The following is a 24,197-nucleotide window of genomic DNA, read 5'->3' as shown; positions in this document are numbered from 1 at the left end:
GTTTGGGTTGTTTTTTAGAGGGTCTTGCGGGTCTTTGCCTAAGAAGACTCTGACGTTTGAGAACAAGTCGAGTCTTTTGAACAGCTCTTTTTGGTGAATGATTGCCGTTGTTGAGTACGGATTGGTATGGTTTACATTTTCACTTACACTCGTATAAAATGAAAATCATGCACAAAAAATGTATTTTTAATTTGGACTCAGTCCAGGTCCAAGCAGTGATTTTTAACTGGTGGGTCAGGACTAACGTTTGGGTTGTTTTTTAGAGGGTCTTGCGGGTCTTTGCCTAAGAAGACTCTGACGTTTGAGAACAAGTCGAGTCTTTTGAACAGCTCTTTTTGGTGAATGATTGCCGTTGTTGAGTACGGATTGGTATGGTTTACATTTTCACTTACACTCGTATAAAATGAAAATCATGCACAAAAAATGTATTTTTAATTTGGACTCAGTCCAGGACCAAGCAGTGATTTTTAACTGGTGGGTCAGGACTAACGTTTGGGTTGTTTTTTAGAGGGTCTTGCGGGTCTTTGCCTAAGAAGACTCTGATGTTTGAGAACAAGTCGAGTCTTTTGAACAGCTCTTTCAGGTGAACGATTGCCGTTGTTGAGTACGGATTGGTATGGTTTACATTTTCACTTACACTCGTACAAAATGAAAATCATGCACAAAAAATGTATTTTTAATTTGGACTCAGTCCAGGTCCAAGCAGTGATTATTAACTGGTGAGTCGCGACTAACTTTTGGGTTGGTTTTTAGAGGGTCTTGCGGGTCTTTCCCTGGGAAGACTCTGACGTTTGAGAACAAGTCGAGTCTTTTGAACAGCTCTTTCAGGTGAACGATTGCCGTTGTTGAGTACGGATTGGTATGGTTTACATTTTCACTTACACTCGTACAAAATGAAAATCATGCACAAAAATTTCATTTTTAATTTGGACTCAGTCCAGGACCAAGCAGTGATTTTTAACTGGTGGGTCAGGACTAACGTTTGGGTTGGTTTTACAAAGGTCATGTGGGTCTTTGCCTGGGAGTACTGTGACGTTCGAGAATAAGTCGAGTCTTTTAAACAGCTCTTTCAGGTGAACGATTGCCGTTGTTGAGTACGGATTGGTATGGTTTACATTTTCACTTCCACTCGTACAACATGAAAATCATGCACGAAAAATTTATTTTTGATTTGGACTCAGTCCAGGTCCAAGCAGTGATTTTTAACTGGTGGGTCGTTACTAACTTTTGAGATGGTTTTTAGAAGGTCTTGCGGGTCTTTGCCTGGGAAGACTGTGACGTTTGAGAACAAGGCAAGTCTTTTAAACAGCTCTTTTAGGTGAACCATTGCAGTTGTTGAGTACGGATTGGTATGGTTTACATTTTCACTTACACTCGTATAAAATGAAAATCATGCACAAAAAATGTATTTTTAATTTGGACTCAGTCCAGGACCAAGCAGTGATTTTTAACTGGTGGGTCAGGACTAACGTTTGGGTTGTTTTTTAGAGGGTCTTGCGGGTCTTTGCCTAAGAAGACTCTGACGTTTGAAAACAAGTCGAGTCTTTTAAACAGCTCTTTCAGGTGAACGATTGCAGTTGTTGAGTACGGATTGGTATGGTTTACATTTTCACTTACACTCGTATAAAATGAAAATCATGCACAAAAAATGTATTTTTAATTTGGACTCAGTCCAGGACCAAGCAGTGATTTTTAACTGGTGGGTCGCGACTAACTTTTGGGTTGGTTTTACAAAGGTCATGTGGTCTTTGCCTGGGAGTACTGTGACGTTCGAGAATAAGTCGAGTCTTTTAAACAGCTCTTTCAGGTGAACGATTGCCGTTGTTGAGTACGGATTGGTATGGTTTACATTTTCACTTACACTCGTACAAAATGAAAATCATGCACAAAAAATTTATTTTTAATTTGGACTCAGTCCAGGACCAAGCAGTGATTTTTAACTGGTGAGTCGCGACTAACTTTTGGGTTGTTTTTTAGAAGGTCATGCGGGTCTTTCCCTGGGAAGACTCTGACGTTTGAGAACAAGTCGAGTCTTTTGAACAGCTCTTTCAGATGAACGATTGCAGTTGTTGAGTACGGATTGGTATGGTTTACATTTTAACTGACACTCGTACCACATTAAAAACAATGTCGGTGCTTAAACCGACACTTCAAAGTGAAAATCACGCACAAAAAATGAATTCTTAACTTGGATTCAGTCCAGGTTCCAAACAGTGATTTTTAACTGGTGGGTCGTCACTAACTTTTGAGATGGTTTTTAGAAGGTCTTGCGGGTCTTTCCCTGGGAATACTGTGACGTTTGAGAACAAGGCAAGTCTTTTAAACAGCTCTTTTAGGTGAACCATTGTAGTTGTTGAGTACGGATTGGTATGGTTTACATTTTCATTTACACTCGTACAAAATTAAAAACAATGTCGTTGCTTAAACCGACACTTCAAAGTGAAAATCACGCACAGGAAATGAATTCTTAACTTGGACTCAGTCCAGGTCCAAAGCAGTGATTATTAACTGGTGGGTCGCGACTAACTTTTGGGTTGGTTTTAAAAAGGTCATGTGGGTCTTTCCCTGGGAAGACTGTGACGTTCGAGAATAAGTCGAGTCTTTTAAACAAGTCTTTTCGGTGAATGATTGCAGTTGTTGAGTACGGATTGGTATGGTTTCGATTTTAACTGACGCTCGTACAACATTAAAAACAATGTTGGTGCTTAAACTGATACTTCAAAATGAAAATCACGCACAAAAAATGAATTGTTAACTTGGACTGAGTCCAGGTCCAAAGCAGTGACTTTTAACTGGTGGGTCGTGACTAACTTTTGAAATGTTTTTTAGAAGGTCTTGCCTGAGAGAACTGTGACATTCGAGAACAAGTTGAGTCTTTTGAACAGCTCTTTTAGGTGAACCATTGCAGTTGTTGAATTGGTATTGGTTTACATATGAGGAACGGTGTTTGGCGTTTTTATTAGCTGTAAACTTTATTAAGAAATTAAGTTGACACAGTGTTGAAATAATACACTCTGTGTTTAGTGATTAGTCATTTCGGTCCACACTTGGGTCTCGCAGCCAACCCAGAACGTGACCACTGGTCAAAAGTAATAACACAATCGCTCACGGATCGGTTCGCAGCCGAGTGTGAAGCGACTGGGATGGCAATCGGCACCTCCAGGTCCGAGTCCATGGTTCTCGCCCGGAAAAGGGTTAAGAATCTTCTCCGGGTTGGGGAGGAGACCCTGCCCCAAGTGGAGGAGTTCAAGTACCTCAAAGTCTTGTTCATGGAAGAGTGGATCGTGAGATTGACAGGCGGATCGGTGCGGCGTATTCTGTAATGCGGACGCTGTATCGATCCGTTGTGGTGAAGAAGGAGCTGAGCCGTAAGGCTAAGCTGTCAATTTACCGGTCGATCTACGTTCCCATCCTCACTTATTGTCATAAGCCTTGGGTAATGACCGAAGGATAAGATCACGGGTACTAGCGGCCAAAATGAGTTCCCTCCACTGGGGGGAGCTCAAAGTAAAGCCGCTGATCCTCCACATTGATAGGAGCCAGATGAGGTGGTTCGGGTATCTGGTCAGAATTCCACCCCAACGCCTCCCTAGAGATGTGTTTAGGGCACTTCCAAATGGTAGGAGGCCACGGGAAGACCCAGGACACATTGGGTAGACTATGTCTCCCGGCTGGCCTGGGAACGCTTCGGGATCCCTGGGGAAGAGCTGGACAAAGTGGCTGGGGAGAGGAAAGTCTGGGCTTCCCTGCTTAGGCTGCTGCCCTGCGACCGACCTCGGATAAGCGAAAGAAGATGGATGGATGGATGGACGATATTTTTCTTTGGCTTTCTGTGGACCATCATAGAACTTGAAATTGAATTTGCTGGCTGGGTCAATACTTCACCGAGTGGATGTTAATGTAAATGACCATCTCTGGGGGTTTAATGGTTCTTTCTTTTAATGCCGGAGGGTATGTGTTCAATTCCTGGCCAGGGAATCCGTCGTGTAAGCCCGGCCCAATCCATTCGTGCGATTGACTGGCTGTGGCAAACCCCCTGACAGAGAAAAGCCAAAAATGAAATAAATGCTAATGTGGCTAGCATGAAGCTAAAGTCTAGCAGAGAAACTCTTACCGTTTTCTTTCCATTAAAGTTAAATTCCCAACGATAGTCACAAACACACCTCTGCATTTGACCCATCCCCTTGTTCCACCCCCTGGGAGGTGAGGGGAGCAGTGAGCAGCAGCGGTGGCTGCGCTCGGGAACCACTTTGGTGATTTAACCCTAAATTCCAACCCGTGATTCTGAATGCCAAGCAGGGAGGTAACGGGTCCCATTTTTACAGTCTTTTGGTATGACTCGGCCGGGGTTTGAACTCACGAAATTCCAATCTCAGGGCGGACGCTCTAACCACTAGACAATTTCAGCTTTTTTATAAGAATGAGTATGTTTACCAAACTTTTCTAACTTCTTTCTCCAATTTCCATATAATTATCATTCCGCAAAAAATTATCGTATTCGGTGTTGGACAATTTTTTTTATCAGAATAACTTCAGAGGTTTGTTGTTCACTTTGGAGGTTCTACTCTTTGAATAAACAGATAATTAGTTGTATTCCTTTTTGGCTTCTTGAGACTTTATGCATATTTTAAAAAAATAATGCATGGGTCCTATGTTTGTATGAATGCAATACACAGGAACTGATTTTTATCTGGCAATCACTAACTTTTTGATTGTGAGGCTCCTATTACCTTATCATTGTTGCTGCATTGCGAACAAATTATAAATTATGCAACAGCATTAAAGTCAAAAAAAAAAAAAAGTGCGAGAGAGCGGGACAGACCTGAGGCAGTTAAATGTCCCATCCACCTCTGTGCAGATGCGAAACAAGCTGAGGCTCCATAAAGCTCTACGAAGGTCCCTGTCACTCAAATCAGAAAAAAAAAAAAACATCGGAGATGGAAGTATTTAATTAACAGTGACAAATCCGAAGAGCTTTGGATCTTCATTGTCGGGTGTTGGCAGGGTTTTCTGTGTAAAAAAATAGCACTGTTCAGTTTCAACCGATCGTATTTTCCGTCAAAACACCGTTTTTCTTCCTTCCCTCGGTCTTCCCGGCCTATTAAGTGTTTCATATAAATATGTTTTTCACCCCTCTTCCTTTTTTCATACATTTCTTAAAACTAGTTTAGTACATATCCAAATACATTTGTAGCATTTTCACATTTCTTAAAAAAAACAACCAAAAAAAAAACACAAAAACAATGTCGTCGATACAAGGTTAATATAGCACTCTTTGTTTTGTCCGTTTGTTGGCAATGAAACTTCCCTCTCTGTCCAGGTTGTGGCACATAGTGGCATAATTGGCACATTGTTCAGAAAAAAACAGTTCATCCTCCACCCGCAGAAGAGCCGTTGGGTGCCTTTTTTGTCGAATGTCAAATATGTATCCGTGATTAGAGATATCGGTCGCAGTCTTTGTCCACGCGCGAACGCACCCCCGGTCCGCGTCGTATCGACGGTACAGGCGCTGTGACGCTGTGACTGCTCCCTTTTGTCATCTCTAGAAAAATAAATATCTTCACCAGTGTCCAAAGCGAGATCGCACTACTTTACAAAAAGAAGCTGTTGGTTTCTTGTGTCCTTTTGGATCCTGCGGAGAACAACAGGGGAAGTAACCGTGATTATAAAACAGATGTTTGATTCCATGGGATGGTTCAGGGTAGGGAATGGATGTGGGTGATATGAACTGAAAAACATAAAAATAATGTAGTATCGAACCTCAGTAGAAGCATTTAAGTCTCACCTTAAAACTCATTTGTATACTCTAGCCTTTAAATAGACTCCCTTTTTAGACCAGTTGATCTGCCGTTTCTTTTCTTTTTCTCCTATGTCCCACTCTCCCTTGTGGAGGGGGTCCCGTCCGATCCGGTGGCCATGTACTGCTTGCCTGTGTATCGGCTGGGGACATCTCTGCGCTGCTGATCCGCCTCCGCTTGGGATGGTTTCCTGCTGGCTCCGCGGTGAACGGGACTCTCGCTGCTGTGTTGGATCCGCTTTGGACTGGACTCTCGCGACTGTGTTGGATCCATTGTGGATTGAACTTTCACAGTATCATGTTAGACCCGCTCGACATCCATTGCTTTCCTCCTCTCCAAGGTTCTCATAGTCATCATTGTCACCGACGTCCCACTGGGTGTGAGTTTTCCTTGCCCTTATGTGGGCCTACCGAGGATGTCGTGGTGGTTTGTGCAGCCCTTTGAGACACTAGTGATTTAGGGCTATATAAGTAAACATTGATTGATTGATTGATTGAATATATACGGATCAATTACTTGGTACAAACCCAGTTTCCATATGAGTTGGGAAATTGTGTTAGATGTAAATATAAACATAATCCTTTTCAACCCATATTCAATTGAATGCACTACAAAGACAACATATTTGATGTTCAAACTCATAAACTTTATTTGTTTTTTGCAAATAATAAATAACTTAGAATGTCATGGCTGCAACACGTGACAAAGTAGTTGGGAAAGGGCATGTTCACCACTGTGTTACAACACCTTTTCTTTTAACAACACTCAATAAACGTTTGGGAACTGAGGAAACTAATTGTTGAAGCTTTGAAAGTGGAATTCCTTCCCATTCTTGCTTGATGTACAGCTTAAGTTGTTCAACAGTCCAGGGTCTTGTTGTCGTATTTTACGCTTCGATGGGAGACAGGTCTGGTCTGCAGGCGGGCCAGGAAAGTACCCGCAATCTTTTACTATGAAGCCACGCTGTTGTAACACGTGGCTTGGCATTGTTTTGCTGAAATAAGCAGGGGCGTCCATAATAACGTTGCTTGGATGACAACATATGTTGCTCCAAAACCTGTATGGACCATTCAGCATGAATGGTGCCTTCACAGATGTGTAAGTTACCCATGCATTGGGCACTAATGCACCCCCATACCATCACAGATGCTGGCTTTTGAACTTTGCGCTTATAACAATCCGGATGGTTATTTTCCTCTTTGTTCCGGAGGACACCACGTCCACAGTTTCCAAATATAATTCGAAATGTGGACTCGTCAGACCACAGAACACTTTTCCACTTTGCATCAGTCCATCTTAGATGAGCTCGGGCCCAGCCAAGCCGGCGGCGTTCCTGGGTGTTATTGATAAATGGCTTTCGCTTTGCATAGTAGTTTTAACTTGCACTTACAGATGTAGCGACCAACTGTAGTTACTGACAGTGGTTTTATGAAGTGTTCCTGAGCCCATGTGGTGATATCCTTTACACACGGATGTCGGTTTTTGATGCAGTACCGCCTGAGGGCTCAAAAGTTCGTAAAATCATCGCTTACGGGCAGTGATTTCTCCAGATTCTCTGAACCTTTTGATGATTTTACGGACCGTAGATGGTAAAATCCCTGAATTCCTTGCAATAGCTCGTTGAGAAATGTTGTTCTAAAACTGTTCGACAATTTGCTTACAATTTGGTGACTTAGCATTTCATGGAAGCTGCTTTTATACCCAATTATGGCACCCACCTGTTCCCAATTAGCCTGCACACCTGTGGGATTTTCCAAATAAGTGTTTGATGAGCATTCCTCAACTTTATCAGTATTTATTGCCACCTTTCTCAACTTCTTTGTGACGTGTTGCTGGCAGCAAATTCTAAAGTTAATGATTATTTGCAAAAAAAAAAAATGTTTATCAGTTTGAACATCAAATATGTTGTCTTTGTAGCATATTCAACTGAATATGGGTTGAAAATGATTTGCAAATCATTGTATTCCGTTTATATTTACATCTAATATAATTTCCCAACTCATATGGAAATGGGGTTTGTATTACGGTCAATATTTGTATGGATCCACCCACCTTTGTTTTCATTCAAGAGCTCTAGCTTGCAGTGAGCATACCCTCCTACGGTGTGTTGTGTAGCATGTTTAGCCTTTCTACAACTTCAATCAATCAATCAATCAATGTTTACTTATATAGCCCTAAATCACTAGTGTCTCAAAGGGCTGCACAAACCACCACGACATCCTCGGTAGGCCCACATAAGGGCAAGGAAAACTCACACCCAGTGGGACGTCGGTGACAATGATGACTATGAGAACCTTGGAGAGGAGGAAAGCAATGGATGTCGAGCGGGTCTAACATGATACTGTGAAAGTTCAATCCACAATGGATCCAACACAGTCGCGAGAGTCCAGTCCAAAGCGGATCCAACACAGCAGCGAGAGTCCCGTCCACAGCGGAGCCAGCAGGAAACCATCCCAAGTGGAGGCGGATCAGCAGCGCAGATATGTCCCCAGCCGATACACATGCAAGCGGTCCATCCTGGGTCCCGACTATGGACGAGCGGTCCATCCTGGGTCCCGACTTTGGACAGCCAGTACGTCATCCATGGCCATCGGACCGGACCCCCTCCAAAAGGGAGAGTGGGATATAGGAGAAAAAGAAAAGAAACGGCAGATCAACTGGTCTAAAAAGGAGGTCTATTTAAAGGCTAGAGTATACAGATGAGTTTTAAGGTGAGACTTAAATGCTTCTACTGAGGTTGCATCTCGAACTGTTACCGGGAGGGCATTCCAGAGTACTGGAGCCCGAAATGAAAACGCTCTATAGCCCGCAGACTTTTTTTGGGCTTTGGGAATCACTAATAAGCCGGAGTCCTTTGAACGCAGATTTCTTGCCGGGACATATGGTACAACTTAGGCCCTAATTTGTTTCTTTTCCCCTAAAACGACACAGATCGGATATTTTTTGCCAGTCTGAATCTTCCAAAGTGCTTCAAATGTAAAGTATTCGTACCAGATTTGGGCCACATTATACGAGGTAGTCAGAATCCGATTAGAATCTGATCTTTTCAAACGTGACTGCAGTCTAAACGGAAATGTAAACTAAATGAAACTTTTACGTCGTCCTGGGGTGAGCTATGTAAATTGTGTCCACAGGAAAAGATGCAGAAGGGGATGAGGGGAGGAGACCCTGCCCCAAGTGGAGGAGTTCAAGTACCTAGGAGTCTTGTTCACGATTGAGGGGAAGAGTGGATCGTGAGATCGACAGGCGGATCGGTGCGGCGTCTTCAGTAATGCGGACGCTGTATTGATCCGTTGTGGTGAAGAAGGAGCTGAGCCGGAAGGCAAAGCTCTCAATTAACCCGTTGATCTACGTTCCCATCCTCACCTATGGTCATGAGCTTTGGGTTATGAGCAAAGGGACAAGATCAGGGGTACAAGCGGCCGACATGAGTTTCTCCTCCACATCGAGAGGAGCCAGATGAGGTGATCAGGATGTCACCCGACTGCCTCCCGAGGGAGGTGTTTAGGGCACGTCCAACCGGTAGGAGGCTACGGGGAAGACCCAGAACACGTTGGGAAGACTATGTCTCCCGGCTGGCCTGGGAACGCCTCGGGATCTCCCTGGAAGAGATAGACGAAGTAGCTGGGGAGAGGAAATTCTGGGCTTACTTGCTTAGGCTGCTGCCCCCGCGACCCAACCTCGGATAAGCGGAAGAAGGTGGATGGATGGATGGATGGATCATTGTATAGCGACTTAGCTGTTAGAGTTAAAGTAAGCACCACAAAGTTAGTGACAGTGTGTGTACGTGTCAGCAGGGCGGCTGCATAAAATGAGAGTTCAGCTAGTTGTTATTTTGGTTTTCTTATTAAAACGGAACTACACTTTATTTTATTTTGCTTATCATTCACAACATAGCTTGCTACCCCCGCGACCGGAAGATGGATGGATGGATGGATGGATGGATGGAAGGCACAATAGCGTTATATAGAATTCTGCCTTAAATTGGGCTGCATCATATCGCACGTTCACATTCGAACTTTGTACCTACCGAAGCATGTATTTGGGAACTCTCACCCCTCAGGAAGCGACCAGGGACCGTCAAACTCGTCAACAGGAGATCTCAAACCATTTTTCCGACACAAAGGCAACAGGGATCAGTTGTCTTTCAGAGGGGGAAGGCCTGCGGATTGAGAGAAAATACCTTAGAACACGGCGCTTATATGGCTGGCAATTTGATGGATAGATAGAAAGATAGACAGATGGATAGATAGATAGATAGATAGATGGATGGATGGATGGATGGATAGATAGATAGATAGATAGATAGATAGATAGATGGATGGATGGATGGATGGATGGATGGATGGATGGATGGATGGATGGATGGATGGATGGATGGATGGATGGATGGATGGATGGATAGATGGATGGATGGATGGATGGATGGATGGATGGATAGATGGATGGATGGATGGATGGATGGATGGATGGATGGATGGATGGACGGACGGACGGACGGACGGACGGACGGACGGATAGAAGGATGGATGGATGGATGGATGGATGGATGGATGGATGGATGGATGGATGGATGGATGGATGGATGGATGGATGGATAGATGGATGGATGGATGGACGGATAGAAGGACGGATGGATGGATGGATGGATGGATGTATAGATAGATAGATAGATAGATAGATATATAGATAGATAGATAGATAGATAGATAGATAGATAGATAGATAGATAGATAGATAGATAGATAGATAGATAGATAGATAGATAGATAGATAGATGGACGGACGGACGGACGGACGGACGGACGGACAGATAGAAGGATGGATGGATGGATGGATAGAAGGATGGATGGATGGATGGATGGATAGATAGATAGATAGATAGATAGATAGATAGATAGATAGATAGATAGATAGATAGATAGATAGATAGATAGATAGATGGATAGATAGATAGATAGATAGATAGATAGATAGATAGATAGATGGATGGATGGATGGATGGATGGATGGATGGATGGACGGACGGACGGACGGACGGACGGACGGACAGATAGAAGGATGGATGGATGGATGGACGGATGGATGGATGGATGGATGGATGGATGGATGGATGGATGGATGGATGGATGGATGGATGGATGGATAGATAGATAGATAGATAGATAGATAGATAGATAGATAGATAGATAGATAGATAGATAGATAGATAGATAGATAGATAGTACTTTATTGATTCCTTCAGAAGAGTTCCCTCAGGAAAATTTAAATTAAATAATGGGGGTATAAATTGTTTTGCATCCTCTGTCATCCTAGTACCCCCCACCCCCCCCCCCCCCCCCACCCCCCAGAATTTTTGTGTCTATTAGTCCTGCACTTGGAATAAAGCAGTCTAGCACTGAACAGGCTCCTCTAGCTACTGATTACTGTATGCAGAAGGTGACTGGCATCATCCAGGATTCACACTAGTTTTTCCCACAGTCCTCTTCTCTGCCACCGTCACCAGTGAGTGTCAGGTTCAAACACTGATGACATCTATTAATCAGACAAGAAGCAAGGAACCATGCAGAGACAGTTTTCAATTTAGCTCAATGAGGAGAACGCATGGAGCTGCACACTTAGTCAGAGTCTCGCTCTACGCTCTAAGGTTCAGCTCCCGCTTCCCTCTTTTTATTCAGGAGTTCCATAGTCAACATCACTGAGGCCGCCTCTAAAAGGAGTGCTCAAATATATTATGCAAAGCAGATCCAGTACGCACAATATGTGACGGAATGTGCTGGGGGCCTTGTGATTTCCTTGTTTCTGCTTCGTCTGTGTGCTTATATTAACTTATATTCGTTGAGGTCCTTGAGGTTTTTGGCTGTTAGCCGACTAAAACAAAGATAACATCTGTGGCTGAGGCCACCACTGAGACAAGAAGCTTTGTCCTTGCACAGATAGAAAAGATGCAGCTTGAGCACAATAGCTAATAACTACAGCAACGGACTTTAAGCATACTAAAGTTGTGTGATGATATATATACATGATTATCCAGTTTTATTCCGATCGTGAGACCGGCCGGCCTGATCAGTTTCTCCAGTCTGGAGCAGTCTTTCTTAGATGTACTGGTCCTTCCAGCATACTACAGAACACTGGCAACCACAGACTGGTAGTATCCACAAGAGTTTTCTACAGATGTTGAAGGAGCACGGGATGGCGTGGGGAAGTTGGGAGAGTGGCCGTGCCAGCAATCTGAGGGTTACTGGTTCAATCCCCACCTTCTACCATCCTAGTCACATCCGTTGTGTCCTTGAGCAAGACACTTCACCCTTGCTCCTGATGGGTCCTGGTTAGCGCCATGCAGCTCCCGCCGTCAGCGTGTGAATGTTTGTGTGTGAATGGGTGAATGTGAAAATAGTATCAAAGTGTTTTGAGTTCCTTAAAAAAAGGTAGAAAAGCGCAATACAAGCACAACCCATTCCTGCATGTGATTGTCTTTGTGATCATGTTGTGTATAGTTATGTTCTGTTTTGTTTTTGACATCATTAGTCCATGTTTTTGCGCACTCTTTTTTGTTTTGTCACCATGACTACCAATTAGATTTCACCTGTCATGTCACGCACCTGGTTCATTTGGACTCATGCACCTGTTAATCAGCACAGCATTTAAGCCTGTAGTTGCCAGGCAGTCACCCTCTACCACCCTCTACGCACCCTTGCTCCATGCTGACGATCCTTGCTCTTTTCCCGTTCCCCGTAAGTTTTGTTATTCATGCCATAGTTTGCAAGTTTTGTTTTATGTCCATAATTCACGTTGTAGTAATAGTTTTATTTCACGGCCACGTTTTGTACCTCCTTTGAGAGTGTTTTTTGTTTATACCAGGGGTCACCAACGTGGTGCACGCGGGCACCAGGTAGCCCGTAAGGACCAGATGAGTCGCTCGCTGGCCTGTTCTAAAAATAAGTTAAATAGCAGCACTTACCAGTGAGATGCCTCTATTTTTTAAATTGTATTTATTTACTAGCAAGCTGGTCTCGCTTTGCTCGACATTTTTACTTCTAAGAGAGACAAAACTCAAATAGAATGTGAACATCGAAGGAAATATTTTAAAGACTTTGTCTTCACTTGTTAAAATAAATTCATTTAATTTTTTACTTTGCCTCTTATAACTTTAAGAAAGACAATTTTAGAGAAAAACTACAACCTTAAAAATGATTTTAGGATTTTTAAACACATATACCTTTTTACCTTTTAAATTCCTTCCTCTTCTTTCCTGACAATTTAAATCAATGTTCAAGTATTTTTTTTATTGTAAAGAATAATAAATACATTTTAATTTATTTCTTCATTTTAGCCTCTGTTTTTTCGAAGAAGAGTATTTGTGAAATATGTCTTCAAACGTCATCCGTCCATCTATCCATCATCTTCCGCTTATCCGAAGTAGGGTCGCGGGGGCAGCAGCCTAAGCAGGGAAACCCAGACTTCCCTCTCCCCAGCCACTTCGTCTAGCTCTTCCCGGGGGATCCCGAGGCGTTCCCAGGCCAGACATAGTCTTCCCAACGTGTCCTGGGTCTTCCCCTTGGCCTCCTACCGGTTGGACGTGCCCTAAACACCTCCCTAGGGAGGCGTTCGGGTGGCATCCTGACCAGATGCCCGAGCCACCTCATCTGGCTCCTCTCGATGTGAAGGAGCAGCGGCTTTACTTTGAGTTCCTCCCGGGTGGCAGAGCTTCTCACCCTATCTCTAAGGGAGAGACCCAAACTCATTTCGGCCGCTTGTACCCGTGATCTTATCCTTTCGGTCACGACCCAAAGCTCATGACCATAGGTGAGGATGGGAACGTAGATCGACCGGTAAATTGAGAGCTTTGCCTTCCGGCTCAGCTCCTTCTTCACCACAACGGATCGGTCCAACGTCCGCATTACTGAAGACGCCGCACCGATCCGCCTGTCGATCTCACGATCCACTCTTCCCTCACTCGTGAACAAGACTCCTAGGTACTTGAACTCCTCCACTTGGGGCAGGGTCTCCTCCCCAACCCGGAGATGGCACTCCACCCTTTTCCGGGCGAGAACCATGGACTCGGACTTAGAGGTGCTGATTTTCATTCACATTCTTCAAACTTATTATGATTAAAATTATTATGATTAAAATCCCCCCCAAATTTTTCTGGGAAATTAGAAAATTTGTAGAATCAAATTTAAATCTTATTTCAAAGTATTTTGAATTTCTTTCAAAATGTTTGTTCTGGAAAATCTTGAAAAAAATAATGATTTGTCTTTGTTAGAAATATAGCTTGGTCCAATTGGTTATATATTCTAACAAAGTGCAGATTGGATTTTAACTTATTTAAAACAACTCATCAAAAATATATATTTATTGACCCAACTCTCTCCTTTGAGGCACACATTAAAAGCGTTACTAAAACGGCCTTCTTTCATCTCCGTAATATCGCTAAAATTCGCTCCATTCTGTCCACTAAAGACGCTGAGATCATTATCCATGCGTTTGTTACGTCTCGTCTCGATTACTGTAACGTATTATTTTCGGGTCTCCCCATGTCTAGCATTAAAAGATTACAGTTGGTCCAAAATGCGGCTGCTAGACTTTTGACAAGAACAAGAAAGTTTGATCACATTACGCCTGTACTGGCTCACCTGCACTGGCTTCCTGTGCACTTAAGATGTGACTTTAAGGTTTTACTACTTACGTATAAAATACTACACGGTCTAGCTCCATCCTATCTTGCCGATTGCATTGTACCGTATGTCTCGGTAAGAAATCTGCGTTCAAAAGACTCCGGCTTATTAGTGATTCCTAGAGCCCAAAAAAAGTCTGCGGGCTATAGAGCGTTTTCCGTTCGGGCTCCAGTACTCTGGAATGCCCTCCCGGTAACAGTTCGGGATGCCACCACTGTAGAAGCATTTAAGTCTCACCTTAAAACTCATTTGTATACTCTAGCCTTTAAATAGACTCCCTTGTTAGACCAGTTGATCTGCCGTTTCTTTTCTTTTTCTCCTATGTCCCACTCTCCCTTGTGGAGGGGGTCCGGTCCGATCTGGTGGCCATGTACTGCTCGCCTGTGTATCAGCTGGGGACATCTCTGCGCTGCTGATCCGCCTCCGCTTGGGATGGTTTCCTGCTGGCTCCGCTGTGGACGGGACTCTCGCTGCTGTGTTGAATCCGTTTTGGACTACACTCTTGCGTCTGTGTTGGATCCATTATGGATTGAACTTTCACAGTATCATGTTAGACCCGCTCGACATCCATTGCTTTCCTCCTCTCCAAGGTTCTCATAGTCATCATTGTCACCGACGTCCCACTGGGTGTGAGTTTTCCTTGACCTTATGTGGGCCTACCGAGGATGTCGTAGTGGTTTGTGTTGTGGTTTGTGCAGCCCTTTGAGACACTAGTGCAGGGGTGCCCACACTTTTTCTGCAGGCGAGCTACTTTTCAATTGACCAACTCGAGGGGATCTACCTCATTTATATATATCATTTATATTTATTCATTTATGAAAGAGACATTTTTGTAAACAAGTTAAATGTGTTTAATGATAATACAAGCATGTGTAACACATATGGATGTCTTTCTTTCACGAAGACAAGAATATAAGTTGGTGTATTACCTGATTCTGATGACTTGCATTGATTGGAATCAGACAGTAATGATGATAACGCCCACATTTTCAAATGGAGGAGAAAAAAAGTTGTCCTTTCTGTACAATACCACATGAAAGTGGTTGGTTTTTGGCATCTAATTCATCCAGCTTCCATACACTTTACAAGAAAAACATTGGCGGCAAATTCCGTAGCTTGCTTGATTGACATTCACGAAACCCGAGGGTCTTGTGAGATGACGCTGTCTGCTGCCAGTTCATTATTATGAAAAAATGACATAGAGGAAGGCGAGAAACACTTGTTATTTCAACAGACTCTCGCGCCGTCCCTTCCGTCAAAACTCTAAAGGCCGACTGCACATTTCCTATCTTCACAATAAAAGCCCTGCTTCATGCTGCCTGCGCTAACAAAATAAGAGTCTCGGAAAGCTGGCGTGCACAAGTGATGTGCACGCCAGCTTTCTGAGGGATCGCTTGTGCACGCCAGTTTTCCGAGACTCTGTATTTAGTTAGCGCAGGCAGCATGAAGCAGGGCTTTTATTGTGAAGATAGGAAATGTGCAGTCGGCCTTTAGAGTTTTGACGGAAGGTACGGCGCGAGAGTCTATTGAAATAAAAAGTGTTTCTCGCCTTCCTCTCGGTCATATTTTCATAATAATGATCTTGCAGCAGCCAGCATCATCTCACAAGACCCTCCGGTACCGTGAATGTCATTTAAGTGACGTCTTGGTGAAGATTGATGATCACTAATTTTTAGGTCTATTTTTTTTTTTAAAAGCCTGGCTGGAGATCGACTGACACACCCCCCGCGGTCGACTGGTAACTCGCGATCGACGTAATGGGCACCCCTGCACTAGTGATTTAGGGCTATATAAGTAAACATTGATTGATTGATTGATATTGTGAGAAATCATTAAGATGATCAGTGTCTCCACAAAGATAAATATCATTAATTATTAATAATAACATAGAGTTAAAGGTCAATTGAGCAAATTGGCTATTTCTGGCAATTTTTTTAAGTGCGTATCAAACTGGTAGCCCTTGGCATTAATCAATACCCAAGAAGTAGCTTTTGGTTTCAAAAAAGTTGGTGACCCCTGGTTTATACCTTTTGTTTTGTTTGTTCTTTTCCAGTTAAAAATTAAAAGAAGTCATTACCTTCACGCCAGGTTTTGCACCACGGGAAAACAAACCGCACCACAGTCCTAGTCATGACACTGTACAAGTGATTGATTCGATAACGACATTATTACCGAATAGGTATGCAATTACCGCTAATCATATCGCCAACAAGTCAAACAAATAGACGGCGAGAATTATGAATACGTAATACAAATGCCACCCGTACACTTAGCTCAATAATTGAAGACACGTCGGGTCTGTTTGCACCAGATGAATTACTCCTCCCCTCACTGGCGGCATAATAAATCTGCTGCAGCGTTTGGATACAATAAGTAAGTGTGACCATCTTTGCATGCCCGGCAGCTCGGATGACAGTTACCCTTATCCGCCGTGACAGTGAACGCTGGTAAAAACGACAAAAGCTTCTCGTGGCACGACACATACAGTATAACGTCGGAGGTATTACACCCCAAAAGGCAATGTTTTAATGTGCCTCACGCCTGCCGTCGTCCTCCGTGATTTTAACCGGGAGTGAAACACGGCGGCGATGATGCACGGGTGTCGGTTGGGGGGATGAAGCTCAACCTCTCGGTAAACAGGCAAACATGGATTTAAGCGACGGCGCTTTATTAAACAACCGCCGACGTGTCGTGCAAAGTTGTCGGATGTCGCGGCGCGGGGCTTCAGGGATGAAACGTGGACTTTTCAAAATAACACACCTGTCTGCAGTTTCCGTCAGGCAGGAAAATACAACCCGCGGCCCGTTTCACCGCCGAGTCATCGCGCGATGACAACATTCCCTGCTGGATTTTCGTTTTTGGTTTGCAGCTTAAAGGGGAATATTATCACAATTTCAAAAGGGTTAAAAACGATAAAAATCAGTTCCCAGTGGCTTGTTGTATTTTTTGAAGTTTTTTTTTTCAAAATTTTACCGGTCCTGGAATATCCCTAAATAAAGCTTTAAAGTGCCTTATTTTCGCTATCTTCGAAACCACTATCCATTTCCCTGTGACGTCATACAGGGCTGCCAATGTAAACAAACAATGGGAATACCACAGCAAGATATAGCGACATTAGCTCGGATTCAGACTCGGATTGGCTTCCTGTGCACTTAAGATGTGACTTTAAGGTTTTACTACTTACGTATAAAATAGTACACGGTCTAGCTCCATCCTATCTTGCCGATTGTATTGTACCATATGTCCCGGCAAGAAATCTGCGTTCAAAAGTCTCCGGCTTATTAGTGATTCTTAGAGCCCAAAAAAAGTCTGCGGGCTATAGAGCATTTTCCGTTCGGGCTCCAGTACTCTGGAATGCCCTCCCGGTAACAGTTCGAGATGCTACCTCAGTAGAAGCATTTAAGTCTCACCTTAAAACTCATCTGTATACTCTAGCCTTTAAATAGACCTCCTTTTTAGACCAGTTGATCTGCCGCTTCTTTTCTTTCTCCTATGTCCTCCCCTCCCTTGTGAAGGGGGTACGGTCCGATGACCATGGATGAAGTACTGGCTGTCCAGAGTCGAGACCCAGGATGGACCGCTCGTCGGGACCCAGGATGGACCGCTCGCCTGTATCGGTTGGGGACATCTCTACGCTGCTGATCCGCCTCCGCTTGAGATGGTTTCCTATGGATGGGACTCTCGCTGCTGTCTTGGATCCGCCTGAACTGAACTCTCGCGGCTGTGTTGGAGCCACTATGGATTGAACTTTCACAGTATCATGTTAGACCCGCTCGACATCCATTGCTTTCGGTCCCCTAGAGGGGGGGGGGGGGGTGCCCACATCTGAGGTCAGCATTGTCACTGGCGTCCCACTGGATGTGAATTCTCCCTGCCCACTGGGTGTGAGTTTTCCTTGCCCTTTTGTGGGTTCTTCCGAGGATGTTGTAGTCGTAATGATTTGTGCAGTCCTTTGAGACATTTGTGATTTGGGGCTATATAAATAAACATTGATTGATTGATTGATTGATTGAATACCACAGCAAGATATAGCGACATTAGCTCGGATTCAGACTCTGATTTCAACAGATTACATATGTATTAAAACAGATGGTTAAAGTATGAAAGTATTGAAGAAGAAACTGAAGCTATTGAGCGAATAGCTATTGACGCTATTCATAGCCATAGCATGGCCGAATAGCTGCGTTAGCATCGTCGGTAAAATGTGCGGACCAAACGATCAGGACTTTCGCATCTTTTGACACTGGAGCAACTTAAATCCGTCGATTGGTAAGTGTTTTTTTCTCATTAAATGTGGGTGGAAGGAAACGTAATATAGTTGCAAATGCATCTGCAGGTTATCCATACATCTCTGTGCCATGTCTGCTTTAGCACCACCAGTAAATAGCATGTTAGCATCGATTAGCGTAGCATGTTAGCATCGATTAGCTGGCAGTCAACATCAACAAAACTCACCTTTGTGATTTCGTTGACTTTATAGTTGCAAATGCATCTGCAGGTTATCCATACATCTCTGTGCCATGTCTGCTTTAGCACCACCAGTAAATAGCATGTTAGCATCGATTAGCGTAGCATGTTAGCATCGATTAGCTGGCAGTCAACATCAACAAAACTCACCTTTGTGATTTCGTTGACTTTATAGTTGCAAATGCATCTGCAGGTTATCCATACATCTCTGTGCCATGTCTGCTCTAGCACCGCAGGTAAATAGCATGTTAGCATCGATTAGCATGGCATGTTAGCATCGATTAGTGCAGCATGTTAGCACCAATTAGCTGGCAGTCAACATCAACAAAACTCACCTTTACGAATTTGTTGATTTTATAGTTGCAAATGCATCTGCATGTTATCCATACATCTCTGTGCCATGTCTGCTTTAGCACTGCCGGTAAATAGCATGTTAGCATCGATTAGCATAGCATGTTAGCATCGGTTAGCTGGCAGTCACGCCGCAACCAAATATGTCTGATTAGCACATAAGTCAACATCAACAAGATTCACCTTTGTGATTTCGTTGACTTTATCGTTGCAAATGCATCTGCAGGTTATCCATACATCTCTGTGCCTTGTCTGCTTTAGCATCGCCATCGCTGGTAAAATGTGGAGACACTCCGGCACATTCAATGGGGGTCTGGCGGCAGACCCTTTCGCATCTTCGGGCCAGTGGTGCAACTTGAATCCCTCCCTGTTAGTGTTGTTACACCCTCCGACAACACACCGACGAGGCATGATGTCTCCAAGGTTCCAAAAAATAGTCGAAAAAACGGAAAATAACAGAGCTGAGACCCGGTGTTTGTAATGTGTTGAAAATGAAAATGGCGGGTGTGTTACCTCGGCGACGTCACGTTCTGACGTCATCGCATCCAGAGCGATAAACAGAAAGGCGTTTAATTCGCCAAAATTCACCCATTTAGAGTTCGTAAATCAGTTAAAAAAATAGATGGTCCTTTTTCAAGGTATATATTGACACTTACATAGGTCTGGTGATTTTTTTTCCCTTTAAAGGCCTACTGAAATGAGATTTTCTTATTTAAACGGGGATAGCAGGTCCATTCTATGTGTCATACTTGATCATTTCGTGATTTTGCCATATTTTTGCTGAAAGGATTTAGTAGAGAACATCCACGATAAAGTTTGCTACTTTTGGTCGCTAACAGAAAAGCTTTGCCTTTACCGGAAGTCGCAGACGATGACATCACCCGTTGATGGCTCCTCACATCCTCACATTACTTTTAATGGGAGCCTGCAACAAAAACAGCTATTCGGACCGAGAAAACAACAATGTCCCTATTAATTTGAGCGAGGATGAAAAATTTGTGTTTGAGGCTATTGATAGCGACGGACTAGAAAAAAAAAAAAACGATTGCATTGGGACAGATTCAGATGTTTTTAGACACATTTACTAGGATAATTCTGGGAAATCCCTTATATTTCTATTGTGTTGCTAGTGTTTTAGTGAGTTTAATAGTACCTGATAGTCGGAGGTGTGTGTCCACGGGTGTGTTGACGCCAGTGTCTCTGTCAGGCTTTCCTCTGACAGTTTGACTACGTTTTAGTTTTTTCCTCTGCATTTGTTTGTTTCCTCTGTGTTTAGTATTTCCTGTCCTTAGTTCCTGTCTAGTGCTCTTATTTTGGTTTGGCTTCCTGTCTGTCTCCCTGTGTCCTGTTTTCACTCAGCTGCGGCTGATTGGCATCTGGTCACACCTGGTGTCAATCAGCCAGCTCCTATTTTACTTGCTTTGTTCCTCCAGTCAGGGCTGGATATTTGTATTGTCGTGTCAATGTCATGTTCTACTTGTCATTCCTACTGGTCCAGTGATTGCAGCGTAGCGGTAAGCTATATCTGGTGAATCAATCAATCAATCAATGTTTATTTATATAGCCCCAAATCACAAATGTCTCAAAGGACTGTACAAATCATTACGACTACAACATCCTCGGAAGAACCCACAAAAGGGCAAGGAAAACTCACACCCAGTGGGCAGGGAGAATTCACATCCAGTGGGACGCCAGTGACAATGCTGACTATGAGAAACCTTGGAGAGGACCTCAGATGTGGGCAACCCCCCCACCCCTCTAGGGGACGGAAAGCAATGGATGTCGAGCGGGTCTAACATAATACTGTGAAAGTTCAATCCATAGTGGCTCCAACACAGCCGCGAGAGTTCAGTTCAAGCGGATCCAAGACAGCAGCGAGAGTCCCGTCCACAGGAAACCATCTCAAGCGGATCAGCAGCGTAGAGATGTCCCCAACCGATACAGGCGAGCGGTCCATCCTGGGTCTCGACTCTGGACAGCCAGTACTTCATCCATGGTCATCGGACCGGACCCCCTCCACAAGGGAGGGGGGGGACATAGGAGAAAGAAAATAAGAGGCAGATCAACTGGTCTAAAAAGGAGGTCTATTTAAAGGCTAGAGTATACAGATGAGTTTTAAGGTGAGACTTAAATGCTTCTACTGAGGTAGCATCTCGAACTGTTACCGGGAGGGCATTCCAGAGTACTGGAGCCCGAACGGAAAACGCTCTAAAGCCCGCAGACTTTTTTTGGGCTCTAGGAATCACTAATAAGCCGGAGTCTTTTGAACGCAGATTTCTTGCCGGGACATACGGTACAATACAATCGGCAAGATAGGCTGGAGCTAGACCGTGTAGTATTTTAAATGTTTGTAGCTTACTGTTTTTTGTTCCCTGCTTCCGATTTGTTTGTTCATAGCCCTTAGTTTGTTACATCCGCCCACGTGCGTGCTTTTTGTTTGTACCCTTTGTTTGTTCTCGTTGTAGTGTTTTAAATTAAATCATGTTTTCTCACTCCATGCCTGCCTCCATCTCTGCATCATGGGGTTCAACACCAGTCTCAGGGAAATCGACGGCACAAGCTCAGCTGATCTCCGGTAAGAGCCGACTTTTTACCACAATTTTCTCACCGAAAACTGCTGGTTGACATTCGGTCGGGACCCATGTTCGCTTGACTGCTCTGATCCATAGTAAAGTTTCACCTCCGGGAATTTTAAACAAGGAATCACCGTGTGTTTGTGTGGCTAAAGACTAAAGCTGCCCAACTCCATCTTTCTACTTTGACTTCTCCATTATTAATTGGACAAATTGCAAAAGATTCAGCAACACAGACGTCCAGAATACTGTGTAATTATGCGATTAAAGCAGACGACTTTTAGCTGTGTGTGTGTGCAGCGCTCATGTTTCCTAACAGTCCGTGACGTCTCGCGTACACGTCATCATTACGCGACGTTTTCAAGAAGAAACTCCCGGGAAATTAACAATTTCAATTTAGTAAACTAAAAAGGCCGTATCGGCATGTGTTGCAATGTTGATATTTCATCATTGATATATAAACTATCAGACTGCATGGTGGGTAGTAGTGGGTTTCAGTAGGACTTTAAATGCACAAAACATACTGAAGGAGGCAAGGTTGTTTCAGGTTTATTTTATAGGAGGAACAAAAATGCCTCTCAGCTCCACAACACAAGTTACCCCTGAGGCACGGGAATTGAATGCAGAGCAGTCGTGCATCTTCAGGGTTACCATGTGGGATAATGTGAAGTGTGAAGTGAATTATATTTATATAGTGCTTTTCTCAAGTGACTCAAAGCGCTTTTACATAGTGAAACCCAATATCTAGGTTACATTTAAACCAGTGTGTGCGACACTGGGAGCAGGTGGGTAAGGTGTCGTCTTGCCCAAGGACACAACGGCAGTGACTAGGATAGGACAGAACTTCTAGGCGCAGTCAAGGCGTTGAGGGGATCCGGTTTGATGGCTGCAGGTTTAGGTCTCTTGCTTTTTGCAGATGATGTGGTCCTGTTGGCTTCATCTGGCCGGGATCTTCAGCTCTCACTGGATCGGTTCGCAGTCGAGTGTGAAGCGACCGGGATGAGAATCAGCACCTCCAAGTCCGAGTTTGTGGTTCTCGCCCGGAAAAGGATGGAGTGCCAAAAACGTTAATTATTGGTCAGTTTGCTGGAAGTTTCCCGGAAGAGTTAGTGCTGCAAGGGGTTCTGGGTATTTGTTCTGTTGTGTTACGGTGCGGATGGTCACCCGAAATGTGTTTGTCATTCTTGTTTGGTGTGGGTTCACAGTGTGGCGCATATTTGTAACAGTGCTAAAGTTGTTTATACGGCCACCCTCTGTGTGACCTGTATGGCTGTTGACCAAGTATGGATCGCATTCATTTGTGCGTGTGTGTGTGTGTGTGAAAGCCACAAATATTATGTGACACGCTGTTAGTATGGAGGAAAAGCGGACGTGACGATAGGTTGTAGAGAACGCTAAAGGCAATATAGTTGTCCAGGTGGAAATCGGTAGAAATTCGGGAGAATGGTTGCCCCGGGAGATTTTCAGGAGGGGCACTGAACTTCGGGAGTCTACCGGGAAAATTAGGAGGGTTGGCAAGTATGAGTATTAGTGGTGAATACGGTTTTACAGCGGCACCGATGCTGTATAACACTGACGGGCCAGCTCTAATGCTAAATTGATATTGCCTCAAGGGCCAAATTAAATTACACGGCGGGCCAGATTTGGCCCGCGGGCCAGAGTTTGACACCCATGGTTTACATGTCCAACTTTCTCCGACGCTGCCACAGAAAGACGTGTTTTATGCCACTCCTTCTATGACTCATTTTGTCCACCAAACTTTTTAAGCTGTGCGTGAATGCACAAAGGTGAGCTTTGTCGATGTTATCGACTCGCGTGGAGTGCTAATAATCTATGCTAACATTCTATTTAGGCTAGCTAGGTGTACATATTGCATCGTTATGCCTCATTTGCAGGTATATTTGAGTTTAATTGATTTAATTTATAAGTGCATGTTGTGCATGCTGCGTTTATGATTGTGTGTCACGTTGTTCCAGACCACAGCAAACGTTACCCGGCTCGCAAAGATTGTAATAAATCTATGAAAAGAAGGCAGCCTGGCCTTTCCTTTAACTTGGGCACACACGTCTACACCTTTGGCAGTTTTAAACCATTAATTTTCAGGAGTTATCTCACCCTCTGAGACACTTACTTAATGTGTTGCCTTCATTATAACACTTACATAATAAGGATTTTACATATTTGCAGCTCCAGACGGATTTGTTGTTTGTATTTTTGGCCCAGTATGGGTCTTTCAACATGTTGGATTGCCGACCCCTGGCTTAATTCAATGGGATGTTTGGCAAATGCATGAAATGATAAGAACCAATTTATTAGGCATTAATTGGTTC

General features: G+C 43.8%; 1 protein-coding gene across 1 annotated transcript in view; it reads right to left on the bottom strand.

The window, feature by feature from the left end:
- Nucleotides 1–3,287: 3,287 nt before the first annotated feature.
- ajap1 (adherens junctions associated protein 1) overlaps nucleotides 3,288–24,197 on the bottom strand; it is a 149,051-nt gene continuing 128,141 nt past the window's right edge. Inside the window, exons 5-6 of the mRNA XM_061904798.1 lie at nucleotides 9,829–9,960; nucleotides 3,288–5,632 (exon numbers count right to left, since the gene is read on the bottom strand). Coding sequence (XP_061760782.1) covers nucleotides 9,888–9,960 — 73 coding nt within the window. The 3' untranslated portion in view covers nucleotides 3,288–5,632; nucleotides 9,829–9,887. The remainder of the gene's footprint in view (nucleotides 5,633–9,828; nucleotides 9,961–24,197) is intronic.

Source organism: Nerophis ophidion, linkage group LG06, assembly GCF_033978795.1.
Source record: "Nerophis ophidion isolate RoL-2023_Sa linkage group LG06, RoL_Noph_v1.0, whole genome shotgun sequence".
In the NCBI taxonomy this organism is placed as follows: domain Eukaryota; kingdom Metazoa; phylum Chordata; class Actinopteri; order Syngnathiformes; family Syngnathidae; genus Nerophis; species Nerophis ophidion.
The sequence above is the reverse complement of the archived record's forward strand: the minus strand, read 5'-3'. Positions and strand labels throughout refer to the sequence as shown.